This window comes from Anomaloglossus baeobatrachus, chromosome 6 (assembly GCF_048569485.1).
Source record: "Anomaloglossus baeobatrachus isolate aAnoBae1 chromosome 6, aAnoBae1.hap1, whole genome shotgun sequence".
Taxonomy (NCBI): domain Eukaryota; kingdom Metazoa; phylum Chordata; class Amphibia; order Anura; family Aromobatidae; genus Anomaloglossus; species Anomaloglossus baeobatrachus.
This window is the reverse complement of record NC_134358.1, coordinates 303,450,393-303,476,756: the sequence shown is the minus strand read 5'-3', so window position 1 is coordinate 303,476,756 and position 26,364 is coordinate 303,450,393. Positions and strand designations below refer to the sequence as shown.

At 42.4% G+C, this 26,364-nt stretch overlaps 1 protein-coding gene across 4 annotated transcripts in view; it reads right to left on the bottom strand.

Moving 5' to 3' along the window:
* Positions 1-1,272: 1,272 nt before the first annotated feature.
* Positions 1,273-26,364, bottom strand: part of MSANTD3 (Myb/SANT DNA binding domain containing 3) — a 40,483-nt gene continuing 15,391 nt past the window's right edge. For 3 of the 4 annotated variants that reach the window (XM_075314900.1, XM_075314902.1, XM_075314901.1), the window contains 3 exons: positions 25,114-25,257; positions 7,879-8,007; positions 1,274-3,684 (listed from right to left, as the gene is read on the bottom strand). In XM_075314900.1, the coding sequence (XP_075171015.1) occupies positions 3,278-3,684; positions 7,879-8,007; positions 25,114-25,257 (680 nt within the window). In that variant the 3' untranslated portion in view covers positions 1,274-3,277. Of the gene's footprint in view, positions 3,685-7,878; positions 8,008-25,113; positions 25,258-26,364 lie in introns of all 4 variants that reach the window. The other variant, XM_075314903.1, reaches the window with a different exon arrangement.

Here is a 26,364-nt window from a genome sequence, read left to right as displayed (position 1 = left end):
CATCTAACAGCACCTCGCCATTGTGAGTCTTTATGCAGGATATTCTTAAGATAGAAGTGCCAGTGAGCTTAGAGTGTCAGCAGCAGGTTGCAACAGAAATACAGAGATACTGGCAGCATCAAAGAAAGACAGACGTGGACATCTTTTTGCCACATCCCACACTGATGACCACTTTGTGAACAATGCTCTTCAGAACTGGATGATGAATGCTACACAGCTCCAAGCACATTTGAGGGAGGTGAGAGGCATCAAAGTGTCATGTGAGGCCATTTGAAACAATTTATATCAGTATGGCCTGCGTGCTAGACGACATGCAAGGGTACCTGACTACACCATCAGGGATCATCTATGCTGCTCACTAATGATAGTTGATTTACACCGGGCAGAAATGATGGCCGCCAATGATGTTTGAGATGTCAAGGAGAGACTATGCGTCAACCACTGATGTCACCAGATGAGTCTTTGGTGGTGTTACAGTGTAGGCAGGTGTGTCTAGACAATACAGAACTGCTCTGCACTTTGTGAATGGTACAGTGACAAGCCCCTACTACTTTCATACCAACATTAATTCAGTCATTGTGCCTCTACATGGGCAGCACGGTGGCTCAGTGGTTAGCACTGCAGTCTTGCAGCGCTGGGGTCCTTGGTTCAAATCCCACCAAGGACACTATCTGCAAGGAGTTTGTATGTTCTCTCCGTGTTTGCGTGGGTTTCCTCCGGGTACTTCGGTTTCCTCCCACAATTCAAAAATATACTGATAGGGACCTTAGATTGTGAGCCCCAGTGGGGACAGTATTGCTGATGTATGTAAAGCACTGTGGAATTAATAGCGCTATATAAATGAATAAATTATTATTATATTATTATTCTTTACATGGACAACACAGTTAACACAAACCTAATTTTATCTTCATGGATGACAATGCTCCATCTCATTGAGGTCACATCATTAGGGAAGGGCTGCTGGAGACTGGGGTAGCTCAAATGGAGTGGCCTGGACTTTCTTCAGACCTGATTCCCATAGAAAACCTATGGGTTCATGTAGTGTTGAGGGCTCATAACTCTTAACCCCAGAACCTCAATGACCTGAGAGCATCCTTTCAATAAGAGTGGAATGCCATGCCTCAGCAGACAATAAGACACATTATTGTCAAGCTATAATTGATGCTCAAGACCACCTGAAGTTATTGAGGCAGACGCACTTTTTTGGGGGGTAAACACACCGCTGTTGGCCTTTGTTTCAATAGATTGAGATGTTCATTGCATACTTATTTTATTAAAAAAAGTAGGACATTTATCACTGTATCATGACATTTTTACATTTTCCATAAATTTCACCCGAACGCCAAATATCAATAACTTTCTGTGAGTAGTGTACATTACATATACCTTGGCTGTACAAGTGTCCAATTTATATGCTATAGCAGGAGGTGTCAATGTGACATAGGACATAAGGAACAGAGCTGCAACCTCGCTGACAGCAGAACACAGGCCATTAGGTATAGCGACTCTACAGTAGAAATGTAATAAAGTGTGGGTTGCGTTCCAAACCTTATAATTTACATTATGAGCATTGAGTATTTTGCTATATTTTCGATATGTACCTGGTTTGTATTTATTCACAAAAATGAAAATGTAAACCACAGTCACGTTACATGTCACAAACACGCACTTGTTCAAAAAAATAAAATCGGAACTCTTATTTTATTCACTTACAAATGATTACTATTTTCATTTGCGCTATACAGTTCACTCTTGACTGGAGGATAGACTACACTTTATACACACTAAATACATCAGTCTGTCCAGCACCCACCTACCCCTCCTACAGAAGACTTTTTTTTTAAATTAGTTTTGGGGGTTTTAACTCCATAATAAAAATGTTTCATTTTTAATATTAATTCTCCAGTATTAGAAAGCAGATTTTTTCATGGCGTTATTTTCTCTTTCCAGTGGTTGGAGAAAAGAAAAAAAAAAACCTCTTCTAGAGCCATCAGGGGAGAATTAGATTATCAATGTACCACCTATGTAGTGGAATTAAGTGTGTAGAAAATGAAAACCAGACCACCATTAAGTTTAAACACATTTCTATTTTCAAATACATAAATACTGTTACTAATTTATGAGTAGCAGTGGAAAGTTTAGTGTAGCCACACAAGGGTGTATAGCACTCATCTTCATTTGTGCTTAAACAGTAGAGTGCTTCACTCAAAGTTTACGACAACCCTGATTTCTCAGATAACATGATATAAATAAGACACAATGGTTTTGTTTTTTTGTACCTTTGGCCTCTTCAATACCTGGATAACCTTAGACCCAAAACAGTGGAGGATTACGTAAACATTACTGCACATGGTAGAAATATCAGCCATATTGGCCTCCACTATTCGTATTCCAATAACTTTCGTAATCAGGTTTGGTATTGTCCAGAAGAATTATGGTCATTCAGGTCCAAATCATCACAGAATTTACATAGATTTATTCATGGATACTAATTATCCACATTTTACCCAAAAAAAGTATCAAAGAAATCCAGCAAAAACAACAAGGAAACAATACAAATAACTTAAAGGGGTTGTCTGGTCTAAGCACCAAAATCTGCAATCACGCTGACTGTAAACTGCTGAATTGCAACAGTGTGTGATGTGCACACTGTCACAATTCCCCTGTATGCCCTGTGCAAGCATGTGGACAATTTGCATATTTGCAGTCACACGCTAACTAGTCTAAATCAAGCGTCTCTATTCTATATTGGGAGAAACCAGATGAGATTAACTTGCATGTGATCGCAAGTCGTATACATGCAATCAAGTGACAGCCCACTCAAAAGAGGCATGCAGGTGAATTGTAACTGTGTATCCCGCATATAGTCGTGATTTCACAGTCTGCAGTCACACCGTGCGACTGCAGAGTTTGCTTGTTAGACCAGTTATCCCCTTTAAGGTGAGGAGAAAAAAAAAATTACAGTTTGTGGGAATAAAAACCTCTCCTGCTTATGTTGTCATAAGACGCGTAAGGCCTGCCTGCCCAAACACAAAGCTTATTGGGGTTTTTATCTACTAAAAGCAAAAACACATTGCTCCCAATACCAGCATCGGCAACTCCTAGAACTTTTGCCTTTTATTTATATTATTTTTATTTGTAACGATTTTCCTACACAGAAACTGTTGCCAGTGTTTAGGCCTACTGATAGTTCATAGTGATGGCCGAGCCTTGCACAGTGCTCCTGCCAGTGTTCTTCCAAGTATCTTTTCTAGCCACTTGGAAATATTAAGAATTATGGGGAGTTTGGAAACTGTCTATTAAATGAAGCTACTGGCCACTCTTTTGTGATGGTTTGCAGTTTCCTCTCCCAGTACATTTTCTTTTTGTTCAGGATCTCCATTTTTATTCGGTGTTCGACCTCAGCCATTTCACATTCACGCTCTATCTGTTGTACTTTAGCCACATGCACCTCATTCATCTGAATTAACTGCAGCTGGAGGATAGACATCTGCTGATGGTGCTCCTCCTCATGCATCTTCATCAGAATGCCGTTCTGTGTTGGTTTGCTCCTATAGGTCCTGTTCGTTATTCTTGCACTGGAGCAGGAGGGTGATGCCAGACCTCCTTGGCGATTCTGCATGTTGACTATATTAGACTTTTCAGGTGAATACAGGTCTCGTTCAGGGACGACAAAGGATTCTAGGTAAGAAACAAACACATAAAACGTATGTATTTTTAGTTGCTGAGGAATGAGCTTCATTTTTAACAATAAAAACACAGATTCTGAATAAACGTAAAACACTTGCATGAACATTTGAATGCATAAGATTTTTGTTTTGGAGTTAATTTATTTGTGATAACTGATAAATCCATCTTAAAAACCACCACTCCAGCATGGGAGGTTTCAGCACTGGACTGGTGCTTTAAACCTAATTCTATGCCCCCTGTCTTATATGCACCCTAAGGAGTTTTCATCCTTTATTTGGTGTCGCGCTGGTCCCGCGGTGCTATCTTATGTCTAACTTCTAATTGCCCAGAAGTTAGATCACAAGCTGTCAACGCAAGTCTTGGAGGGCCAGAACAAGGCTCTCAAAATTGCATTGATATGTGACCTCCAGAACACTCCATGTAATACTGGAGCTACCAGCAGTTCACAAATTGCTGGAGACCAAACAAAGATGCTGGAAACAGGTTAAGACAGCAGGAGTCAGTATAAGAGAGGGCAGTGGCCTTAAAAGTTAAAGCACTACTCCAGCGGTGAAAGGAAAAACTCGCTTTAAAGAGAATCTGTAAGTCAATTCATACGGTCCACAAACAACATGTATCAGAACCTGCAGCCAGGTATGTTTTTCTGTGAACGCTTCAGTATTTCAGACAGAACAGTTTAACATTCAGATCAGAGACCAAAGGGAGAGATGAGAATATTTACAACATTTGAATACATTTTTCTCCCTTAATATCTGATTTTACTTGTAATTGGATATTTACCCCCGTCATGGAGCAAATTCAGCATCCTGGCAGCACACCAAAGTCAAACTGGTCTGTTAGGCTATGTGCCCATGCTGCGGAAAATTTGCCGCGATTTTATCGCAGAAATTCCGTGGATTTTTCAAAAATTCGCAGTACAGTGAGTCCCCAGCCATTTCTATGGCATTTTGGAACTGCTGTGCCAATGCTGCGTTTTTTTCCGCAGCAGAAATAATGCGAATTTCCCAGCGAAAAAATCTGCAGCATGTCAATTATTCCTGCAGATTTCTCCACAGGGTCCCATACTTACCTGCCTTGATAGCAGACACTGGTGCAGAGGACGCCAGTGAAGCCAGAAGCAGGAAGGAGGAGATGGGCGGGGCATGCACGAGCTCCGGTCATGTGACAGCCAGAGCTAGTTCAGGCCCGCCCACCTTCTCCTGCACAGTGCAGACGCTGACAGACACAGCCGGAGAGTGTAGTGCTGCGTGATGGAGGTAAGCATGAACTCCACGATCACTGCAGCACTTGTTCTGTATTGAGAATGCAGTGCCGAAGCCATGGTACTGTATCCTCAATGCAGAATACCGCAGCATATCCGCAGGACATTCCGCTGTACATCCGCAGCATGTAAAACAGACAAAAGTTGTGCTGCGGATTTCTGGGAGCTCCTGCGGAATGTCCTGTGGATATATCCGCAGGACACTTTCCCCGTGGGCACACAGCCTTAGGGTATGTGCACATGGGGTCTTTTAGACACCTAGTACCCACATCTCTTTTGTTACTATAGCATGATTTAAAAAAGCACCCGTGGTGTTTTTCCTAAAGCATCTCCTGTGATGTCTTTTGTATGGTTTTCATAACATGGTGGTGGCTTCCAAGCAGAAGCCTCCAGAAGAGCGGTCACTTTTAGCCTTTTTCCAAACCTGAACCTATTTTATAGAGAACATTTGTACATCAAGTCACTTTAATGTTGCTGTGCATGTTTATTCTGTTCGCCATTTTTTGTGCTTTTTTTAGGCCGCTTCCAGGCAAGTTACAACTGAAAAAGATATGCAGGTATCCTTAATATATATCAGCCATGTCTCCTGACAATCACATTATTGTCTGGAGAAGGAAGTACAGTCAGCACTTTCTAATTTGAAAACACAGCGCTCCTTCAGGGTGTTGTACATAGAGATCAGGATCTATATTTTCTCTATTGAAGTCTGTGTCTGACGTGTTTCCAGCTCCTGCATGATATCGTACAGCTGCTTACTATACAGTGATATTTTAGAGCATTATTGCATAATACATGGATAACCCAGATGTTTAGTCTAAGTGGTGAACAAGTCATTAAAGGTGCCCCAAATGCACTCTATCTATATTGTCCAATTCTTACACATTAGACTAAGGTAAACTGAACCCAGAGATCTCATCTGACAGTCAGGTGTGTGGAGTACTCTCCCCTGACAGTTGGCATTGAGGGACAGAAGTATCTGATGTCTAATTTTGGACTGCCGATCGTTTTCATCTTGTTAGGATACGCTGCTGCCAGAGGAGGCTGGCAGCGACTCCTTCTCCACAGGAGTGCTTGGTGCAGAGTGCATTCCTGTTTAAGCAGAAATGAGGAGAGATATTTGAGCTGAGCAATGGTCCAACAGATATTTGAACAGCAGTTATCTATTGTATATGGGACCTCAGATTGTCAAGTCTTAGCTTAAAATGTGTCAGGTTTACTTTAGTGGTTCCTGCCATTTGCTAAATCTGTTATATTTTAATGTCAGGGGTGAGCATGCACATAACTAACTCTCATGGTCACCACTCATACAAACTGGTCTTTTCTAGATTTTGCATCAATATGTAAACAAAACAAAAAATATATGTTTTAATTGAATGGCCCATTTGTAGTTTTGCTGCATATTTTTAGTTATTTCGGTCAGTGGAAAAACTGACATTACAAAAAAAAAAAAAAAAGTAAATAAAAAAAAAAAATACACAACACTTCACTAATTCTTGCTGGAAATAAAAAAATGCAGATTATAAAATGGAGATGGTGGGTGAAGCACCCGTGCTGACATGAAAAGATGAATCAAAAGGTCCCAATATGTGATTTATTCAACACATTTCGGAGACTGGCCCTTCTCTCTCCTCGTCTTGGGACCAAATGAATTAATCAACAGCAAGTGATGCTTCGCTGTAATTAATTTCTCACTTTGTCTGAAGGCGTGGAGATAGAAGTCGGCACTGATTGGATGCAGGCTTGCATGACAGTACGTGAACCTTAAATCAGGAATACCAACAGCGCTGGAACAGAGCCAGAATGGTAAGCAAGTACAGGGATTTTTATTTTAACTGGGGTAAACAAGTGAAATAAGAAGAAGAGGTTGTCCAAGTAGTGGACAACCCCTTTAAAAAAAGGGCAAACCATGGAATTACAGCCAATGTAGAGTCAAGCATTGATTAACGTAGGACAGATTTATATTGAAATCATAATATTCTTACAAAAGAAATTTGAAAAATTAAATTACTAATAAAATTGAATGATACTTGACTATAGATTACAGTACTATTGAGTAGGTAAAGGGAAATTGATTTTCAACTTATCTGATTCTTTGATTTAATTTGTTTGCTTGTTGCTGCAACAGCCTCCATATTTTTTTGCAGTTTCTACATATAGAGTTAAAATACAATTTAAGATGTATTGATCGGTAGCACTCAACATTATAATTGGAACGTTCAGGAAGGAAAAGTCATGCAGTTTTGGAAACCACATGATCAATAGTCATGTTAATGATGTGGAAATAATAAAAACAACATTTTCAAAAAACATCTTGATTTATTCAGTGTCAAATATAAATGTCAAGTGCATAAATACATAAACCTAGAAGTCCATCAATGAGGTTAGGTCAACGTATTAATGGTTGTGTGAGAGATGTCCTGTTACGTGGAATATAATTGGGCACACACACCATCAAGATCCTCTATGGACAGTTCCTTTGCAATTGCAAACCACCGACACAGGTCCGGAGATACTGCAGGACATTGTTTAACAAGCAACTTGGCATGGCATTGTTGAGAGAAAAAACAAAACAAAAACCAAAACCTAGGAGTGGGACCAGTGTGACATTTCCTCATGAATGCCATTTATGGTGTTGCCCATATGGTCTCCTGATGGAGGACATTCTGAATAAATTAAGATGCTTTGAAAATTTGTTTTCCATTTGTCAATATTATGTCTGACTATCCTTTGATTTCCATAATTCCACGAGCATTTCCTTTTTGCTGTTTCAGCAAACTGCATAATATGTATATTTGCAAAATTCAACTGACACATCTGTCAGATTTGGATATAGTTTTTATTCTGTCCCATAATAGGTTTAACAAACAAATGAAGGAAACCAATCATTTTTGCCACATCCATACATACATTTCTGAAAATATTACCCTTTTTTATGCTGTTGGGGGAAGGTCCATCTGCACACACTGAGTCAGTCACAGACACATTCCTTATTGGTTCTGTCTTGATCTTTCCCTGTTCATCAATGAGTATTTCTAGGTCTCCTTTGTGGAAAGCTATAGAATAGTAAATACATGGAAAAATAACTAAAATATTATATGTGCTATCCTAATAATACATGTTCATTATAAATATACATTTTGTTTTTATATTCAGTATACAATTATGAATGTTACAGAAGAAACCTGGGATTTATTGTATAGTCTTTGCCAAAAAATTGTACACATTTTTTCACAAAAAAGGTTGCTGCTCAAGTGGCAAGAGATTGTTAGGGTATGTGCGCACGTTGCTTTTTACCTGCTTTTTACCTGCTTTTTTGCTGCTTTTTCTTCTGCGCTGTTTAATGTCAAAATGGATGTGTTCTTCTATTCAAGCAAAGTCTATGGGAATTTGGGTTTCTTGTTCACACTATGTTGTTCAAAATGCTGCCTTTTTGTGGCAGAACTTTGGTCAAAAACTCAGCTTTGCAGTGCAAAACCCAAATCGCAAAAACAATTGACATGTTGCTTCTTTGAAAAGCTGAGTTTTTGACCAAAGTTCTGCCACAAAAAGGCAGCATTTTGAACAACATAGTGTGAACAAGAAACCCAAATTCCCATAGACTTTGCTTGAATAGAAGAACACATCCATTTTGGCATTAAACAGCGCAGAAGAAAAAGCAGGTAAAAAGCAGGTAAAAAGCAACGTGCGCACATACCCTTAGAGTGATCAAAATTACAAAAAAAAAATTGCAAAGTCACTCCTTGCCATGAAAGTTTACTTAATTACAAAAACTCCACTTCCACTGAATTTCACCCCTTTCACAAAATGGTCCGCTTATATTTCAGTGATCTTTTCGTTAGCTCACAAGAAACCTAACGAGAATAAGAAAGCTCATAGTTCAATAAGCATGACAAAGTGATAAGACCACACTGATTGCTTGAAGTCAATGTCTTCTGGGAACCATGGTTGTATGCAGGGAGTATATATAGAGTGGACTGTAAAGCATTAGGGTTAAGTTAATTTCTCTGATCAACTCCTCCTTCAGATTATCTGGGATATCTAGAAGAATGATTGTCTTAAGAAAAAGGTTTGCACTACTATGAGTCTTGTGTCATGTCAACAGTAAAGCATCCTGAAACAGCAACCGATCATTTGTGGGGGCTTTTTATCCAAAGTAGTAAGCTCATTCAACATTTTGCTCAAGACCATGAATGAAGAACAGTATCTAATTATGCTTCAAGTGAAACTTCTGACCAGGATCCAAGTGCATTTTGGTGAAGAACAATGCTTTTTCCTGCAACATGGAGCACCATGTCACAAGACAAGTGATAACCAAGTGGCTCAAAAGAATAAAATTAAGATGTTGCGTCCACGGCCAAAAGAACTCCACAGATCTCAAATCAGTTTGTGAATATGTGGTCAGTTGTCAAAAAATGGGTGAAAAAGCAAAAAAAAAAAGTTGTGATAAACGCCAAGCACCGATTAGGTAGGAATGGGTTGTCAGTCAAAATTTGGGCTAGAAGCACATAGCCGGCATACCAGGGTGAATTGCAGAAGTCTTGAAAATAAAAAAGGCCAACACTGTAAATATAGAACCTTTTACATAAAACTTGATGTATTTGTCAATAAATGTATTAGAAACCGTAATCGTAGAATTATTTAACTAAAAGATCTAAAAACACTAAAGCAGCAAACTTTGTGAAAACTGAAATTTGTCAGTCTGAAATGTTTTGGTCATGATTTGTACAAATGTACTGGAAAAGCAATTTAGTACAACTTCATTATATATCTATGTACATGAAGTTTGTATGAAAATGCAGTATACACACATACTCCAAAATTCCCCAAATGCTGTCAACTTTCGAGACCAGAGAGTGTACTTTAAAAGTAGCCTTCTGTAATTAATATGAAAAAGGCATACAATAAGCATTAACTGTAGAAGATTGTACGGTGGCATATGGCGTGTGTCCACAGGTCTATAAATTGGATTTTTAGGCTACTCCATACACCATCTTATAAGTCCATGCATACTACATTACAGATAGCATCAACAGAATAACAAAATATACCTTTATTATCAAATACTCTACATTTCGAAAATATATATATATTTTTTTTTTTTTAAATGGTTATGGTTTGTTTTGGCTGGATGTAAAGCTGCACCATACTTGGAGGAGACATTTTAGGCTCAACTAGGTCAATGAACTTTATGGCTTATTTCTATAAGGTCTTTTTTTTTTTTTGGGATACTAAAAAGCAAATAACACAAAACCAAAACAAATACACAGTACCCTCAGTGGCTGTAGTGTGAGGTTATGCGCAAAAGTTGGCATTTGAGACATTCAATAATAATAATTATAATTTTATTCATTTACCGTATTTTTCGGACCATAAGACGCACTTTTTTCCCCCCAAATGTTGGGGGAAAGTGGGGGGTGCGTCTTATGGTCTGACTATAAGGCTGCGGGGAATGAGGGTCATCGGCGGCACGAGCAGGCTGTAACAGCCTGCCGTGACCACGTGGGCTCGCTCATTACATATGCACGCCCATCCTCCCGCCCATCATCTCTCAGCGAAACCGGCGCTGACAGGTGGGCGGGGTGATAGGCGGGGGGAGGGGGTGCGTGCATAATTAGCAGCCGGCCGTGATCACCCCTGGCAACTACAGCCTGGAGTGATCATGTGCGGCTGTATTCACTGCCCCCCGTGCATCATTATCAGCGCGGGGTGCAGTGAATCAGTGTACTCACCCGTCACCGTGTGTGGAGCCGCCCCCCTGCAGCATCGAGTCTTCCTGTCTGTGCCGGCAGTCAGCTGATCTGGACACTAGCGGCGCGCACCGCGATGACGTCATCGCGGTGCGCGCCGCTAGTATCCACCAGAATCGATCAGCTTACCGCCGGCACAGACAGGAAGACGCGATGCTGCAGACACCGGTGACGGCTCCACACAGCGGCGCTGCAGCTGAGACAGAGATCGGTGTTTCAGGGAGTGAGGAAGGGTAAGTATAAACGTTTATTTTTTTTTTTCCTGTGCCACAGGATACACGCCATTTACCAGGATGGATGGGGGCATTTCATGAGCAGGATGGATGGGGGCATTTCATGAGCAGGATGGATGGGGGCATTTCATGAGCAGGATGGATGGGGGCATATCATGAGCAGGATGGATGGGGGCATAACATGAGCAGGATTGATGGGGGTATATCATGAGCAGGATGGATGGGGGGTATATTATTAGCAGGATGGGGGGTATATGAGCAGGATCATATACAAGGCAGGAGGATCCTTATCAGAATGGGGTACCTTAGTAGAGAATTTAGGGACATTACCCCCATAACAGTGTCAGCAGCAGATCCTCGCCCCATAACAGTGTGTCATGACCATATTTTTTGGTTAAAATTTTATTTTCCTATTTTCCTCCTCTAAAACCAGGGTGCGTCTTATGGTCAGGTGCGTCTTATAGTCCGAAAAATACGGTATATAGCGCTATGAATTCCACAGCGCGTTACATACATTGGCAATACTGTCCCCATTGGGGCTCACAATCTAGAGTCCCTATCTGTAGGTCTTTGGAGTGTGGGAGGAAACCGGAGAAACTGGGAGGAAACCCACGCAAGCACAGAGAGAACATACTATCTGCAATGAGTTTGTGTCCTTGGTGGGATTTGAACCCAGGACCATAGTGGTGCAAGACTGCAGTGCTAACCACTGAGCTACCATATCTGCAATGGTGATTATTTGCTGGTATAATTATTTAAGGAAATTTCTATTAAAAGCAGCTTATTACACTAGTAAAACAGCAAAATTGGTTCAGACATGAAAACAGTTGGACTTAACTAATTTTGGGGTGCTGAAAATGTAAATGATGCTTACATTTTGAAATTGGCTCTAGTTTTTATGATACAGGGGAGGTGCGTCAATATTTCTCACAGCCTTTGATACAACGCTAGGCAAGGAATACATCAGTTTTGCACCATCCAACTGACTAATGGATTGCTTCAACCATATTGCATCATCTCCAAATGACTAATGAATTGAGGCATCAGTATTTCATTATCTCTAAATGACCAGTGGTAGATGCCAAAAAAAGATAAATTGTTGCAATCCTAATTACACTTGCATCACACAACGCTATAAAAGGCGCATGTTCTCCCTCCATCACACAGCATTCTCAGCGGTCGACTAATATCGTTCAGCTATTCAGTGAGGCCTCAGACTTGCATTAATAAAGCAGATAATTTCTTCTATATCTGTGGTGAGGTAACTTGAGTCACAAAAGCGAAGCTTGACTCATATGGTTAAGAAAGCATACAACCTTTATTTTGGTTGAAAAATAGGAGATCAGGACAAGGATCAGGATCAGTGCCTCTGTGGTGACTTAAAGGTGGTTGCCCTTGTGCTTGGTCTCCAGGTTGATTACACAAAGTACTGTTTCCTATGTGAATAGGACAGTCGAGCAAGACAAGAACACTACAAGAAAAGAGACTGGCCCCTCAGAAATGCACTGCAGCCGGGAAACTAAAAATGTTCATCCAGCACTTGTCGAACCACACAAAATTCTGTTACCTCCATTGCATATCAAGTTGGGTCTCATGAAGAACTTCGTACAGGCAATAGACAAAAATGCAGAAGCATTCAAGTATTTCATTAGTACATTTTCAAATTTGAGTGAAGCAAAATAAAGGTGGTCCTCAGATTCGTGCGCTTTTGCAAGATGAGGAGTTTCATAGTTTAATGCATGGCAAGGAAAAGGCTACATGGGTAGCATTCCAGTTAGTGGTAACAAATTTCCTTGGAAACACCAAGTGAAACAACTATAAAGAGCTGGTGGAAACTCTTCAGGGGTATCAATCTTGGTTGAAAGATGTCATTAAAGATTGATAGTTTGCATTCGCATCTAGACTTCTTTGCACCAAACTGCGGAGCAGTGAGTGACGAGCAGAGTGAGCGATTTCACCAGGAAATTGCAACTATGGAAAAAGATATCGGGGTAGTTGGACCCCTTCGATGCTTGCAGACTACAGTTGGACAGAGATATAATGCAATGCTTGAATACAAGAGACAAGTAAAAAGGAGCAGAGTATCCAGTGACTAAGGACATATTTTGTACTGTGCAATAATATATATTAATAGTTAAAATTATAAATTGTTCAAAGTGCTTAGACATGTGAATTAATTATATAGTAGGATTTAAATACACTTGAGTTTCCTCTGAATACATCTAATAAAATTTGTTTGACAATACATGTGCAGTTTTATATTTGTAGAAGTAATAACCACGTTATTAACCCCTTCACGACCTTTGACTGATTCATCCGTCATGGTGCCCTGGTACTTAACCCCCTAACGACCCATGACGTACTGAGTACGTCATGGATCGTGTGCCAGTAAGCCCCGCCCCCTGCCGCCGGCAGGCGGCGGCGAGACGCGCACATGTCAGCTGTTATCAACAGCTGACATGTGTGCCTGCTAGCCGCGGGTGGAATCGCTTCCACCCGCAGCCATTAACCCCTTACATTTCACTGCCAAAATCTTGGCAGCGATATGTATATGGGCGCCGCCATGACAGTCACTTACCCCGCCCCCACCGGAAGTCACATGACGTGATCACGTGACTTTCGTCGGTTGCCATGGTAGCACAGGGTCATGTGATGACGCCTGTAGCTAACATGACTCACTTCCTCTCAATGCCGGAATACAGCCGGCATTGAAAGTGAAGCAGCAAATCTGCAGTTCTCAGCTCTGTAGCTGAGATCTGCAGATAGTGCAGAGCGATCGGATTGCTGATCGCTATAGCCCCCTAGAGGGTCTAGTAAAATAAAAAAAAAAAAAGTAAAAAAAAGTAAAAAAAAAAGTTTTAAAAAATAAAAAAAAACAAAAAAACCTAAGTTCAAATCACCCCCCTTTCACCCCATTGAAAATTAAAGGGTTAAAAAAAAAAAAAAAAAAAAAAAAAAAAAAACACACATATTTGGTATCGCCACGTTCAGAAATGCCCGATCTATCAAAATATAAAATCAATGAATCTGATCAGTAAACGGCGTAGCGGCAAAAAAATTCCAAACGCCAAAATTAAGTTTTTTGGTCACCGCAAATTTTGAGCAAAATGCAATAACAGGCGATCAAAACGTAGCATCTGCGCAAAAAATGGTACCGTTAAAAACGTCAGGTTGAGGCGCAAAAAATAAGCCATCACTGAGCCTCAGATCCTGAAAAATGAGAACGCTACGGGTTTTGGAAAATGGCGCAAAACGTGCGCCACGTTTTTTGGACAAGCTTGTGAATTTTTTTAACCCCTTAGATACAAGGAAACCTATACATGTTTGGTGTCTGCAAACTCGCACCGACCTGAGGCATCACATAGATACCTCAGTTTTACCATATAGTGAACACAGTGAATAAAATATCCCAAAAACTATTGCACGATCACACATTTTTTGCAATTTTTCCGCACTTGGAATTTTTTTGCAGTTTTCCAGTACACTATATGGTAAAACTTATGGTTTCATTTAAAAGTACAACTCGTCCCGCAAAAAACAAGCCCTCATATGGCAAGATTGATGGAAAAATAAAAAAAAGTTTCGCCTCTCGGAAGAAGGGGAGCAAAAAACAAAAACGGAAAGTGCCCGGGGGCTGAAGGGGTTAAAGACCCATGACGAATGAATCAGTCATGGCGAAATCGCGGCACCAGAGCCCCGGTGACTGCGATCGGTTCACACAAACCCGCAGATTCGGGAAGGAGGGGGGGGACCTGGGCCTGACCTCAGGAGGGGGGGACCTGGGCCTGACCTCAGGAGGGGGGGGACCTGGGCCTGACCTCAGGAGGGGGGGACCTGGGCCTGACCTCAGGAGGGGGGGACCTGGGCCTGACCTCAGGAGGGGGGGACCTGGGCCTGACCTCAGGAGGGGGGGACCTGGGCCTGACCTCAGGAGGGGGGGACCTGGGCCTGACCTCAGGAGGGGGGGACCTGGGCCTGACCTCAGGAGGGGGGGACCTGGGCCTGACCTCAGGAGGGGGGGACCTGGGCCTGACCTCAGGAGGGGGGGACCTGGGCCTGACCTCAGGAGGGGGGGACCTGGGCCTGACCTCAGGAGGGGGGGACCTGGGCCTGACCTCAGGAGGGGGGGACCTGGGCCTGACCTCAGGAGGGGGGGGACCTGGGCCTGACCTCAGGAGGGGGGGACCTGGGCCTGACCTCAGGAGGGGGGGACCTGGGCCTGACCTCAGGAGGGGGGGACCTGGGCCTGACCTCAGGAGGGGGGGACCTGGGCCTGACCTCAGGAGGGGGGGACCTGGGCCTGACCTCAGGAGGGGGGGACCTGGGCCTGACCTCAGGAGGGGGGGACCTGGGCCTCCTTCCCGGACCTACAAAGGCTGTAATTGGCTGAACGGCGTTCATTAGCCAATCACAGCCACTATGTTTCAGCCATTGAAAATGGTTGGAACATTGAAATCCAGCCATGATCAGTGCAGCTGTAGCACTGGCCATTGGCTGGAGCTGGGTGACCTCACTGGACGCAACAAGAAAAGAAAAGCAACCACACATGTATCAGATGCACACCAGAATGTAGGATAAAAAATTGCCTTTATTGTATACCAATCTTAAAAACATTTAAAAATTGCAAACTTACAAGCCACCAGAGGTGGGGGCAAGTATGCCCTGGGCAAAACAAATCACAACAGCATAACAATAATAATCACATGCATGAATACAACAATCAAAAAAATGCTGTGAAAGAAAGTGCCAATATATAATATTGAATGCCCAACAGTGTTGGATCTGGACAACCAGGGGTAATGGAAGTAACGATTATACGCAGTATTCTGAGAGAGCAATAATGAATATAATAATTCAAAAACCGGGTCACAGAAGCATAAATTACGCAAGTGATGAAAGGATGCAATAATCCAAAGTATACATCATAAGTACGTAAAGAAGGGTAAATCTAAATGGAAGATTACCATGCCGAGTGACCTGATTATACTCCCTAAACCTGTATGAAAAAGTACAGTGCATGTAACCTATATATGTACCAAGGGGTTAGTACTAACAGGAATCTGCACAAAAATCTGGTTAGAAAATACAATACCCCAAATGGTCGATAAAGGTTATGCAGAAAGGCACAGAGATGGCACAAGGGGATGCCCAGGGCAGGCAGGACGACGCGTGTTGCCGCCTAAGCGGCTTCCTCAGGGCAAGTGTGCATCTGATACATGTGCGGTTGCTTTTCTTTTCTTGTTGCGTCCATTTACTCTACCGCACCAGGTAGCACCCTTTTTGCTATCATCCTTTCCTTAGTTCAGAATATTGGTGCGCTCCTACTAAAATTTATACTGGGTGACCTCACTGGATCACCCTCCCCCAGCTCCAGGAGCTCTGATTGGAGAGACCGGCCTTGTGACCGATCTCTCTAATTACCGTGGACCTGTTGCCAGTGACCGCCCCCCTCAGCTCACTTGTCGGTCCTGAGCACGCCAGTACAGTGTATACAGTACAACGGCAGGGCGACAAGCTCCGGTCCCATGCGGTCATGAGACCAGAGCATGGGACCCGGAAGTTGCCACACTGCCATTGTACTGTATCAAACCGGCGAAAAGCCTCCCGATCCGCCGAAGCCCTCCATCTGCCACCGCTCTCCCCGATCTGCTGTCCGCTCTCTCCTCACCTCTCACCCCTGTGATCTGCTGTCCGCTCTCTCCTCACCTCTCACCCCTGTGATCTGCTGTCTGCTCCCTCCTCACCTCTAACCCCTGTGATCTGCTGTCTGCTCTCTCCTCACCTCTAACCCCTGTGATCTGCTGTCTGCTCTCTCCTCACCTCTAACCCCTGTGATCTGTTGTCTGCTCTCTCCTCACCTCTAACCCCTGTGATCCGCTCTCCCACCTTCCCCAATCTGCTGCCTCCATCTTCTCCCTAGATTCATCCTGTAAAAGTTAACTATCCCCAATCTCACCTACCCTTCCCCCCTGTCCCCCCATCCATCCCATTCTCTGCCGCTCCTGCATCCACTGTGCCCTCTCCCATCCGCAGCCACCCTCTCCCAGCCACCGTCATCTCACATCCACCGATGCTCCCTTTATCTGCTACTGCTCCCCCATCTGCTGCCATGTCTCCTGTGATCCTGCTGCTGTTCTGATCCATCCTGCAAGTATTGTTCGTGGTTCTTTTCTAACTATCCCCAATCCCAACTCCCTATTTACACCCAACCCCGCACCACCCACCCGCTTGCCGCCGAGCGCTGATCAGCTACGTGATTGGATGATCAGGTACGTAATTGTTGCTTTTCTTGGGCACCCCAAATAAAAAAAAAAAAAAAAAAAAAGACAAAACTTGAACAATTCGGTACCTGATCAGCAAGCGTCCTACAGCCGTACTCAACTTTGGACAGAACTTTTCCATCCCACCTAGTCCCCCCCTTTTTGCAGCACATCCGTGCGTGCGCCCTGATATTTTTTTATGCCATGAGGGGGGAGCTCGACTGTTTCGGCACCTCAGGGGGTCTCCAAACACAACATGGAATACGCTAATTATTCCAGACATTTTGCGTTTGAAAAGTCAAATGACGCTCCTTGTCTTCCGAGCCCTGCTGTGCGCCCAAACATTTGATTTCCACCACATATGAGGTATCGGTGTACTCAGGAGAAATTGCACAATATGTTTTAATGGTGCATTTTTTCCTGATACCCTTGTGAAAAGAAAAAAAAACAAAACCTGGTCGAAGTAATAATTTCGTGGTAAAGTTTTTTTATTTTATTTTCAAGGCTCAACTTTATTAACTTTTGTGAAGCCCCTAGAGGTTCAAAGTGCTCAAATAACATCTAGATAAATTCCATGCGGGGTCTAGTTTCCAAAATGGGGTCACAAGTGGGGGAGCTCCACTGTTTCAGCACATCAGGGGCTCTCCAAACGCAACATGGTGCGGCTAACGATTCCAGCTAATTTTCTGTTCAAAAAGTCAAATGACGCTCCTTCCAAGTCCTGCCAGTGGTTTTTCGCCACATATGGAGGTATCTGCTTGCTCAGAAGAAATTGCCCAACAAATTTTGGGGGTACATTTAATCCTTAAAATTTTGTTTTAAAAATGAGAAATTGCTCATAAACTTTGATGCCGCACGGCAAGTCGCATGGCAATTTTGGATGATTTGTGACCCTTTTCTTTATTTTTAAACTTTTCAAATAAAGCATGAAGATTTTTATTCATCCATATTGGTGCTGAGTCCCACTCATTTTCTATTATCATAAACTTTGAACCCCTCTAACTTCCTTAATTTTTTTTTTTCCCAAAATTGTGCTGATGTTGGAAATGTTATTAATTATTTTGTGTCATATGTCTCGTTGGTTTCAGAACATAACAATTCAAAGTTTGAAAGTTACAAAATTTTCACGAAATTTCCGTTTTTTCACAAACAACCGCAAAAAATATCGGCCTAAATTTACCACTAATATGAAGCCCAATAGGTCACGAAAAAATCTCAGAATCACCGGGATCCGTTGAAGCGTTCGAGTTATAACCTCATAAAGTGACACTGGTCAAATTGCAAAAAATGGCCTGGTCTTTAGGGTCATAATAGGCTTGGGGCTGAAGGGGTTAATTTAGGTAATAGTTAAACGCAAACTTTTATATTTCATGGAAACTAGCAAAATAACAGTTTTCCTTGTCATATTTGAATTTAGCACATCAAAATCATTAAGAAATGGCTAATTTGATTTCTGAACCAGACAACGTTTGAAATTGTGTTGCCTGGTGTTATTTAACCCCGTAATGCTGAAGTCTGATTTCACCTCCCTGAAAAAGCCCAACTTTTCATATCTGACATGTCACTTTACGTGTAAATATCTTTGGAAAGTTTCTTCCAAACTTAAGGATTCTCAGACTTTTATTTTTTAAATGACATTTTACACTTCACGGTAGTGGCAAATTTAGGTTAAGATTTTGCGCTTATGAAAATATCGGAAATTAGCAATTTTGAAGCTTTGACATTTTTTTTTGAGCTTAAACCTGATATTTGTGTGACATGAGTAACAGGTCTCAAATCCAGTTTATGGTGGCATAATTTAAGCATTCTTTTAATAACTTGACTGGTTCAGGTGATGTTTAGCAAACTGCAGATTGGCAGCAGTGGCTTTCTTCTAATCCTGTCATACCTCATTATTGTGCAGTATCTACATGATGGTGGACTCATGAACATTAGATCATCTTTGGTTCCATTCGGACCTCAAGGACTATTTTACACCTTATTCTTAGATCGATCTTTGTTGATTGACCACTCCTGGGAAGGGTGCAATGGTCTTGAATTTCCTTCATTTGTACAGAAACCCATCTGTGGATTGGAATAGTCCAAGCTGTTTGGAGATGATGTTTATGCTCCTTAGGCTGGAAAAGGGTACAGCAATTCTTTAAAAAGGGGTCAGAACTCTCATGTTGTTCACCCACACCTGTCATCCCAATGTGTAAAAACACAGGAGTCCAATTTAATCTTCAAATTATCTACTAATTACGAGGGGCTGCTGATAAGTCTTTGGCTTTGTGACTTTTTGTTTCTATGGTAATGAATGTTACATCACATGAAAGCGCACTAGGGTCTTAGGGTCACACTTTAGCGATACAGCAGCGATTCCACCAGCGATCTGACCTGGTCAGGATCGCTGCTGCATCGCTACATGGTCGCTGGTGAGCTGTCAAACAGGCAGATCTCACCAGCGACCAGTGACCAGCCCCCAGCCAGCAGCGATGTGGAAGCGACGCTGCGCTTGCACGGAGCCGGTGTCTGGAAGCTGCGGACACTGGTAACTAAGGTAAACATCGGGTATGGTTACCCGATGTTTACCTTAGTTACCAGTGCACACCGCTTAGCGCTGGCTCCCTGCACTCGTAGCCACAGCACACATCGGGTTAATAAGCAAACCTTTGCTTATTTACCCGATGTGTCCTGCCGGCTCGTGTGCAGGGAGCAGGGAGCCGGCACTGGCAGCGTGAGAGCTGCAGATGCTGGTAACGAAGGTAAATATCGGGTAACCACCTTGGTTACCCGATGTTTACAGCTTAGCGCAGGCTGTCAGACGCCGGCTCCTGCACATTCAGGATTGCTGCTCTCTCGCTGCCACACACAGCGATGTGTGCTTATCAGCGGGAGAGCAACAATAAAAAAACGAACCAGGGCTGTGTGTAACGAGCAGCGATCTCACAGCAGGGGCCAGATCGCTGCTCAGTGTCACACACAGCGAGATCGCTAATGAGGTCACTGCTGAGTCACAAAAAACGTGACTCAGCAGCGATCTCGCTGTGTGTGAAGCACCCCTTACCTGGTATGAGGGTAGAAAGAAATAAAGAATATTACACTCACCTGATGAGGTTGTGCCAGTCACAACCCCTTATGATCATTTGAGAGTGTCCGGGTGGTTCACCAGCGGCCCCGTAGAAGTATATAGTTAAAAAAGGAAAAACAGGTTTCATGCCGCGCTAAAAACCAGATGCTGAGTATATTAAAAATTTCTCTTTTATTTCACAGTTCTACGCGTTTCAGAGACATGTCAGTCTCCTTCAAGAAAAAAAAATCTTATGTGTTGACATCGGTGGAGAGTATGTGGAATAAATGTAAAGTTTCATCATCCTATCTGGTTTCTTTCTGGATAAAGCCAAAGACTTATCAGCAGCCCCTTGTATAAGGCCACGTACACACTTTGATTATGTGGTGAGTTCTTACCTCAGTATTTGTAGCCAAAACCAGGAGTGGGACAGAGGAAAAGTATAATAGAAACACAGGCACCACTTCTGTATTTATTACCCATTCCTGCTTTTGGCTACAACTACTGACGTAATAAAACTCAAAACACTCAATGTGTGCACGTGGCCTTTGATCACTTTTTTTTGCCACTTGGACATGTTATATTAAAAATAAAAATGACAGCCTAATATTTTTTACTTTATCTACTTAAGACCAAATCATTTAGTTTTAGGTCAGAATTTTCTAAATTGCCCCATAATTTTTTTTTTTTTTTTGCCACTACTGTACAAATGTATGTTACCTTAAAACTGAACAGGTCTGTAAAAATTAACTAAAAAGAGATATGCATGTAAAAATTCCCGCAAACAATATTTTAAACTGCACCCCACACAATATTAAAAACTGCATTCAGTAAGTTTTTTACCCTTACCTCATTGTGACCAATGAAAAATGTAATTGGGGAAAATGCACTTGAAAATTGACTTGAATACTCACTGGTTCTGATAAGTATTGCCAGAACAGATTAAGGGTATTTTAACATTGCATCTTTTTCTGATGTTTTTGAACGCCTCCGCTCCTAGAAACACCAGAAAGCGCCCACAAAACGCTCAAAAGATTCAACCAATTACTATGAAGAAATGATTTCCTGTTCATATATTTCAGGCTTTTGAGCTCCTTTTAAACACTATGGGCTTTAAAAAAAATGCAAATAAAAGTTTCCTGAATAAGTGTCCACTGGAAAACTAGAAGTTTCTGACTATCCAAGAAAAACTCAGTGTGAACATACCCTTAAACTAACATCAGTTCTGATACATGTGCTGCAGACCCAGTTGTCATTGTTTGATCTCTGCTAACTGCTTTATAGATGTCATGTCAACCGATCAGGTCACAGGGGGTGGGGGCTGATTATGTAAGTGGGACGTTTAGTGGTCAACCATCTACATGCTGCAGTTGATAGAGATCACAGCATATAAAAAGAACTTAACAGCCAAGATCAGTGCTAGCACCAATTTCAGCCTTCCAGAAGGGCATCTGTTATATACACATTGCTGATGGCACTGGTAGAGATTGTGAGCCAGCTCCATCACTGCATTGTACATGTATGGTGCTTTGCTGACCTGGTTCCCCCACTCTGCACTGGCACTGTCGATTTCTAGAAAATATTGGGAATGGCGTCAGTAGCTAAAGCTTTCCTTACACGAGATAGCCATTTGCTACCACCAACTCCACCAGAACTATGAAATGCTTATTTCAATAGAGATAGGAGGAAATTGAGCTCACCGTTCATAATTGTATTTTTAGTTAATTCAATAAATTCATACATACATGCACCTTGGGAAAGTATTCACCCCTTTGCCATTTTTGTTTCAATACCCTAAGAGGGTTTGCATCAGTTCATGTAAAAGAACATGACTACAACTGTGAACATTTGGTTCTTTTTATTGTAAAGCAAACAAATAAGACAAAATATCTGAAAACTTCAGTGTGCATAACTTTTCACCCCCCAAAAGTCAGTACTTTATAGAGCCTCCTTTTGCAACAAATACAGTTGCAAGTGGTTTTGGATAAGTCTCTATGAGCTTTCCACATCTTGCCCCTGGGATTTTTGCCCATTCCTCAAGGCAAAACTGCTTCAGCTCCTTCAAGTTAGATGGTTTCCTCTAGTGAACAGCAATCTTTAAGTCTGACCACAGATTCTCAATTGGATTAAAAAGTCTAGGCCTTGACTAGACTGTTCCAATACAGTTACAAATTCCACCTAAACCACGAGTGTTGCTTAGCAGTATGCTTTGGACCATGGTCTTGTCTGAAGGTGAACATCAGTCCCAGTCTCAAATCACTGACTGAAAAACAACTTTTGCTCAAGAAAAAAAGCTGCATCTCACACCATCCATCTTCCCCTCGAATAGGACCAATTTTCCCTGCTGCTAGAAAACATCCCCACCACCACGTTTCACTGTGAGGATTGTGTTCTTGGTAGTGATGAGCTATGTTGGTTTGGCGTCAGACACAGTTTACTTTGGTGGCTAAAGTTTATTTTTGATCTCATCTGACCACAGAACCTTCCTCCATATATTTGGGGAATCTCCCACATGTCTTGTCAAACTCAAGATGAACCTTCCAATTTTTGGCTCCAAGTAAAGGCTTTGTTCTGCTCACTCTTCCATAAAGACCAGAGCTATGGAGTGTATGGCTTATTGTAGTCATAAGGACATATACTCCAGTCTCTGCTTAGGTATTCTGCAGCTAAATCAGGTTTAACTTTGGTCTGTGTGCTGCCTCTCTGATTAATACACTCCCTGCTTGGGCTGAGGATTTTTGTGGGTGGCCCTCGCTGCAGGTTTGTTGTGGTACCATGTTCTTTCCATTTGATAATGCTCTGAGGGTAAGGAGGGGTGGAATCATCGGAGATTGGAATATATTTTTAGAACCCAACCTTGACTCTTACGGCTCTCCACCTTGGTCTCTGACTTGTTTGGAGATCTCCTTGGTCTTCATGGTGTTGTTTAGTTAGAGGTTCCTCTTGCTTAATTGTGTTACAGCCTCTGTGGCCTTTCAGAAAAAGGTGTGTACCGACTGTCTGTGACACAGTGAAAGGAAGTCCTCGGGTATGCAATCTAAGCATGTAACTGAAGGTAACTGCTTGCAGCAGAAACGTTTAGGCGCTGCATAGCAGAAGGGGTGAATACATGTGCTCATGGAACTTTATTTTATCCATTAAAATTTAGCCTATATAATATATCTCATTTCACCTCACCAACTTAGCCTATTTAGTACTGATGCATCGCACACAAATCTGATTTCAAATTTTTTTTTAAAAAAAAGTTATAATGTAAACAGATAAGAAAAACAAGGGGGTGAAGACTTCTGTAAGGCACAGTCCATCAATTGCCAGAAGAATAGTAAAAGATGAATCATATACAGCCAGTACAATACCATAACATCCCTTCTTCCCCTACAATCTCTGCCCATAAAGTTTTATACAATATTTTCAAACACTCCATTTGTAAAAATATTAAGGTCCAAGTTTCTGTCTCTTGAGCAGCATCTCATTTGCATGTATTTGTAGAAATCTGACTGCTGGAGGCAGAAATGTAACTTCAGTTGTTCAAAGGTTCAAAATAGTCCATCCAAATAAAGATGGTACAGATACTCCTACCTGTGTTCATTAATCTCACTGCCTCGAATTGGTGGATCTCCCATAAAAACAGGAATTATGCCAAATAGGCATACCAGGATGCTCAAAGTATATGCCCATCAGTCTACTGCATAAACAGCTAAGTGGTTTACTGCCGTGAGTCCGCCTTGAATCTTTGAGCCTCTAGTACAATCAACAGGTGCTCTTCTCCACTTCAGTATTGCCACAGCCTATTTTACCCTTCTTGTGACTCATGCAATGCCCATCCCTTAAAACTTGGGAACTCAGGTAGGTGGCAAAGCCAGCCCACCTTGTTCCTTGACCAATTGTATTCTATGCACTATATTTTATGTTCTACAGCCCTGTGCATCCTTTCAAACCAGTATTTGGGCAGCCATATTGATACAATCTGCTGCAGATATAAAAGACATAGCATCAGTTGCTTAGTTACCGGGAAGGGGGGCAGCAGATAAGGATATCAGCAACTCCGGGTGCCCTAACTGTACATACTTAAGCTGTGTGGTAGAGTAGGGAGATATGATCTCTCTGCACAACCGCTCTCCTTTCAATATAGACTGCAGGTCACTTTATGCCTGCGTTCTACAGCATGACAGTGACTCACAACAGAAGGGCTGCCACTGTGACACCTTGCCAGGCATCTAAGCTCAAGCATGTGCACCAGCCAATTTGCAGATTAGGTGAGTGAGTGGTGGTTTTTTTATTTTTACTTATACATGGTGTGACTGAGGGTGCATCATGAAGTAAATAGACACTTAAAGAAGCCTCTGTGGGCATGCTAACATACTAAGAGGGCGAACTAGTCAGGGGAACGAACACCCTTGCAACTAGTCCCTGCGCTCATTACCATATCATAAAGGATCATTAGGAATACATAAAGAGATCTTTAGAAAAAAGTATGCTAGTGTATACAGGGAGTCTTGGGCAGGGATTAGCAATATGCACCCAGAGCTGCTCGTGGTTCTGGGTGCATAGTGCACCTGACAGGTTCCCTTTAATGTGTTTTTGACTATTGCTTTGCTTTTCCTAACCATTCATTTTTTTTGTTGTTGGTTTTCTTTTCTTTCAATATAAAAAAAATAAAATAAAAATAAAAGCCATAATCAGACATTTCAGACTGCCTGATAAACCCAATAAATAAATTATGTTGGAGGAAGAGTCAGGAGCCCCCATACACAGCTATTAATCTGATACTGACAAGGTCAGAAGAACCAGCCAACTGGGGGTCTTTAGACGCACTTTTATGACAGTTACAAGTACATAAAGATAAAAATGCTTTCAGTCTTCATATTACCTTTTTCTACTGAACTGGATGGTGAACCGTCTTCACACAATGAATCTGTTTCAACTACTTTGTTATATGGTTTGGTCTGGATTTTCCCTTGTTCATCAATAAGAAGCTCCAAATCTAAGAGATTCACTCTCTTGCACTCCATGTCTAGATCATATGAAAAATAATTGTATATCAATTAAACTTACAGCCATAAACCTATGTACACCTGCAAAAGGATATAGGGGAAAATCGGCAACATAACTAGTGACAATATTAGCACAGACCTTTCAAAAAAGGAAATGCCCACTTTAAAAGATCTCTGGAATAAAACAATGGCAGATTCTCAGAGATAAACACTATTTGATTAAAAGTCACATTTTTATGTTATTTACATAGATGCTCATCCATAATTCACACAGATAGCTCTGCCTCACAATGCTGCCTGTCCCGTACACCATCAGAACTGAATGGGACAAGCTGCAGCGTCAGTCACATCTACCCTTACATCTGAGGTGCTATGCCTGTGTAAAGAAGGGGCCTAAAGCTGGGGTCACACTAAACGACAGCGACCACGACGTCGCTGTTACGTCACCATTTTCTGTGACGTAGCAGCGACCTTGTAAGTCGCTGTTATGATCGCTGCTTAGCTGTCAAACACAGCAGCCGAAGCAGCGATCATAACGACACGCGTCGCTGTGCTGCAACATCTGCAGGGAGCCGCGCACACTGAGCGCTGGCTCCCTGCTCTCCTAGCTACAGTACACATCGGGTTAATTACACGATGCGTACTGCAGCTACATGTGCAGAGAGCAGGAGCCGGCGCTGGCAGCGTGAGAGCGGCGGAGGCTGGTAAAGAAGGTAAATATCGGGTAACCACCTAGGTTACCCGATGTTTACCTTGGTTACAGCTTACCGCAGCTGCCAGACGCCGGCTCCTGCTCCCTGCTCGCTTCATTTCGTCGCTCTCTCGCTGTCACACACAGCGATCTGTGCGTCACAGCGGGAGAGCGAAGACCAAAAAATGAAGCTGGACATTCAGCAACGAGCGGCGACCTCACAGCAGGGGCCAGCTCGTTGCTGGATGTCACAACACAGCGACGGGACGTCACTGCAACGTCACAGAAAATGGTGACGTAGCAGCGACGTCGTTGTCGCTGTGTGTGACACCACCTTAAGTCATTGTGCTGCTTGGGGAGGAGGACACACACACACACACACACACAGAGCGGTCTTTTGGTTGCAGTAAAGGACAGTAGTTTGGGAAGGGTTTCG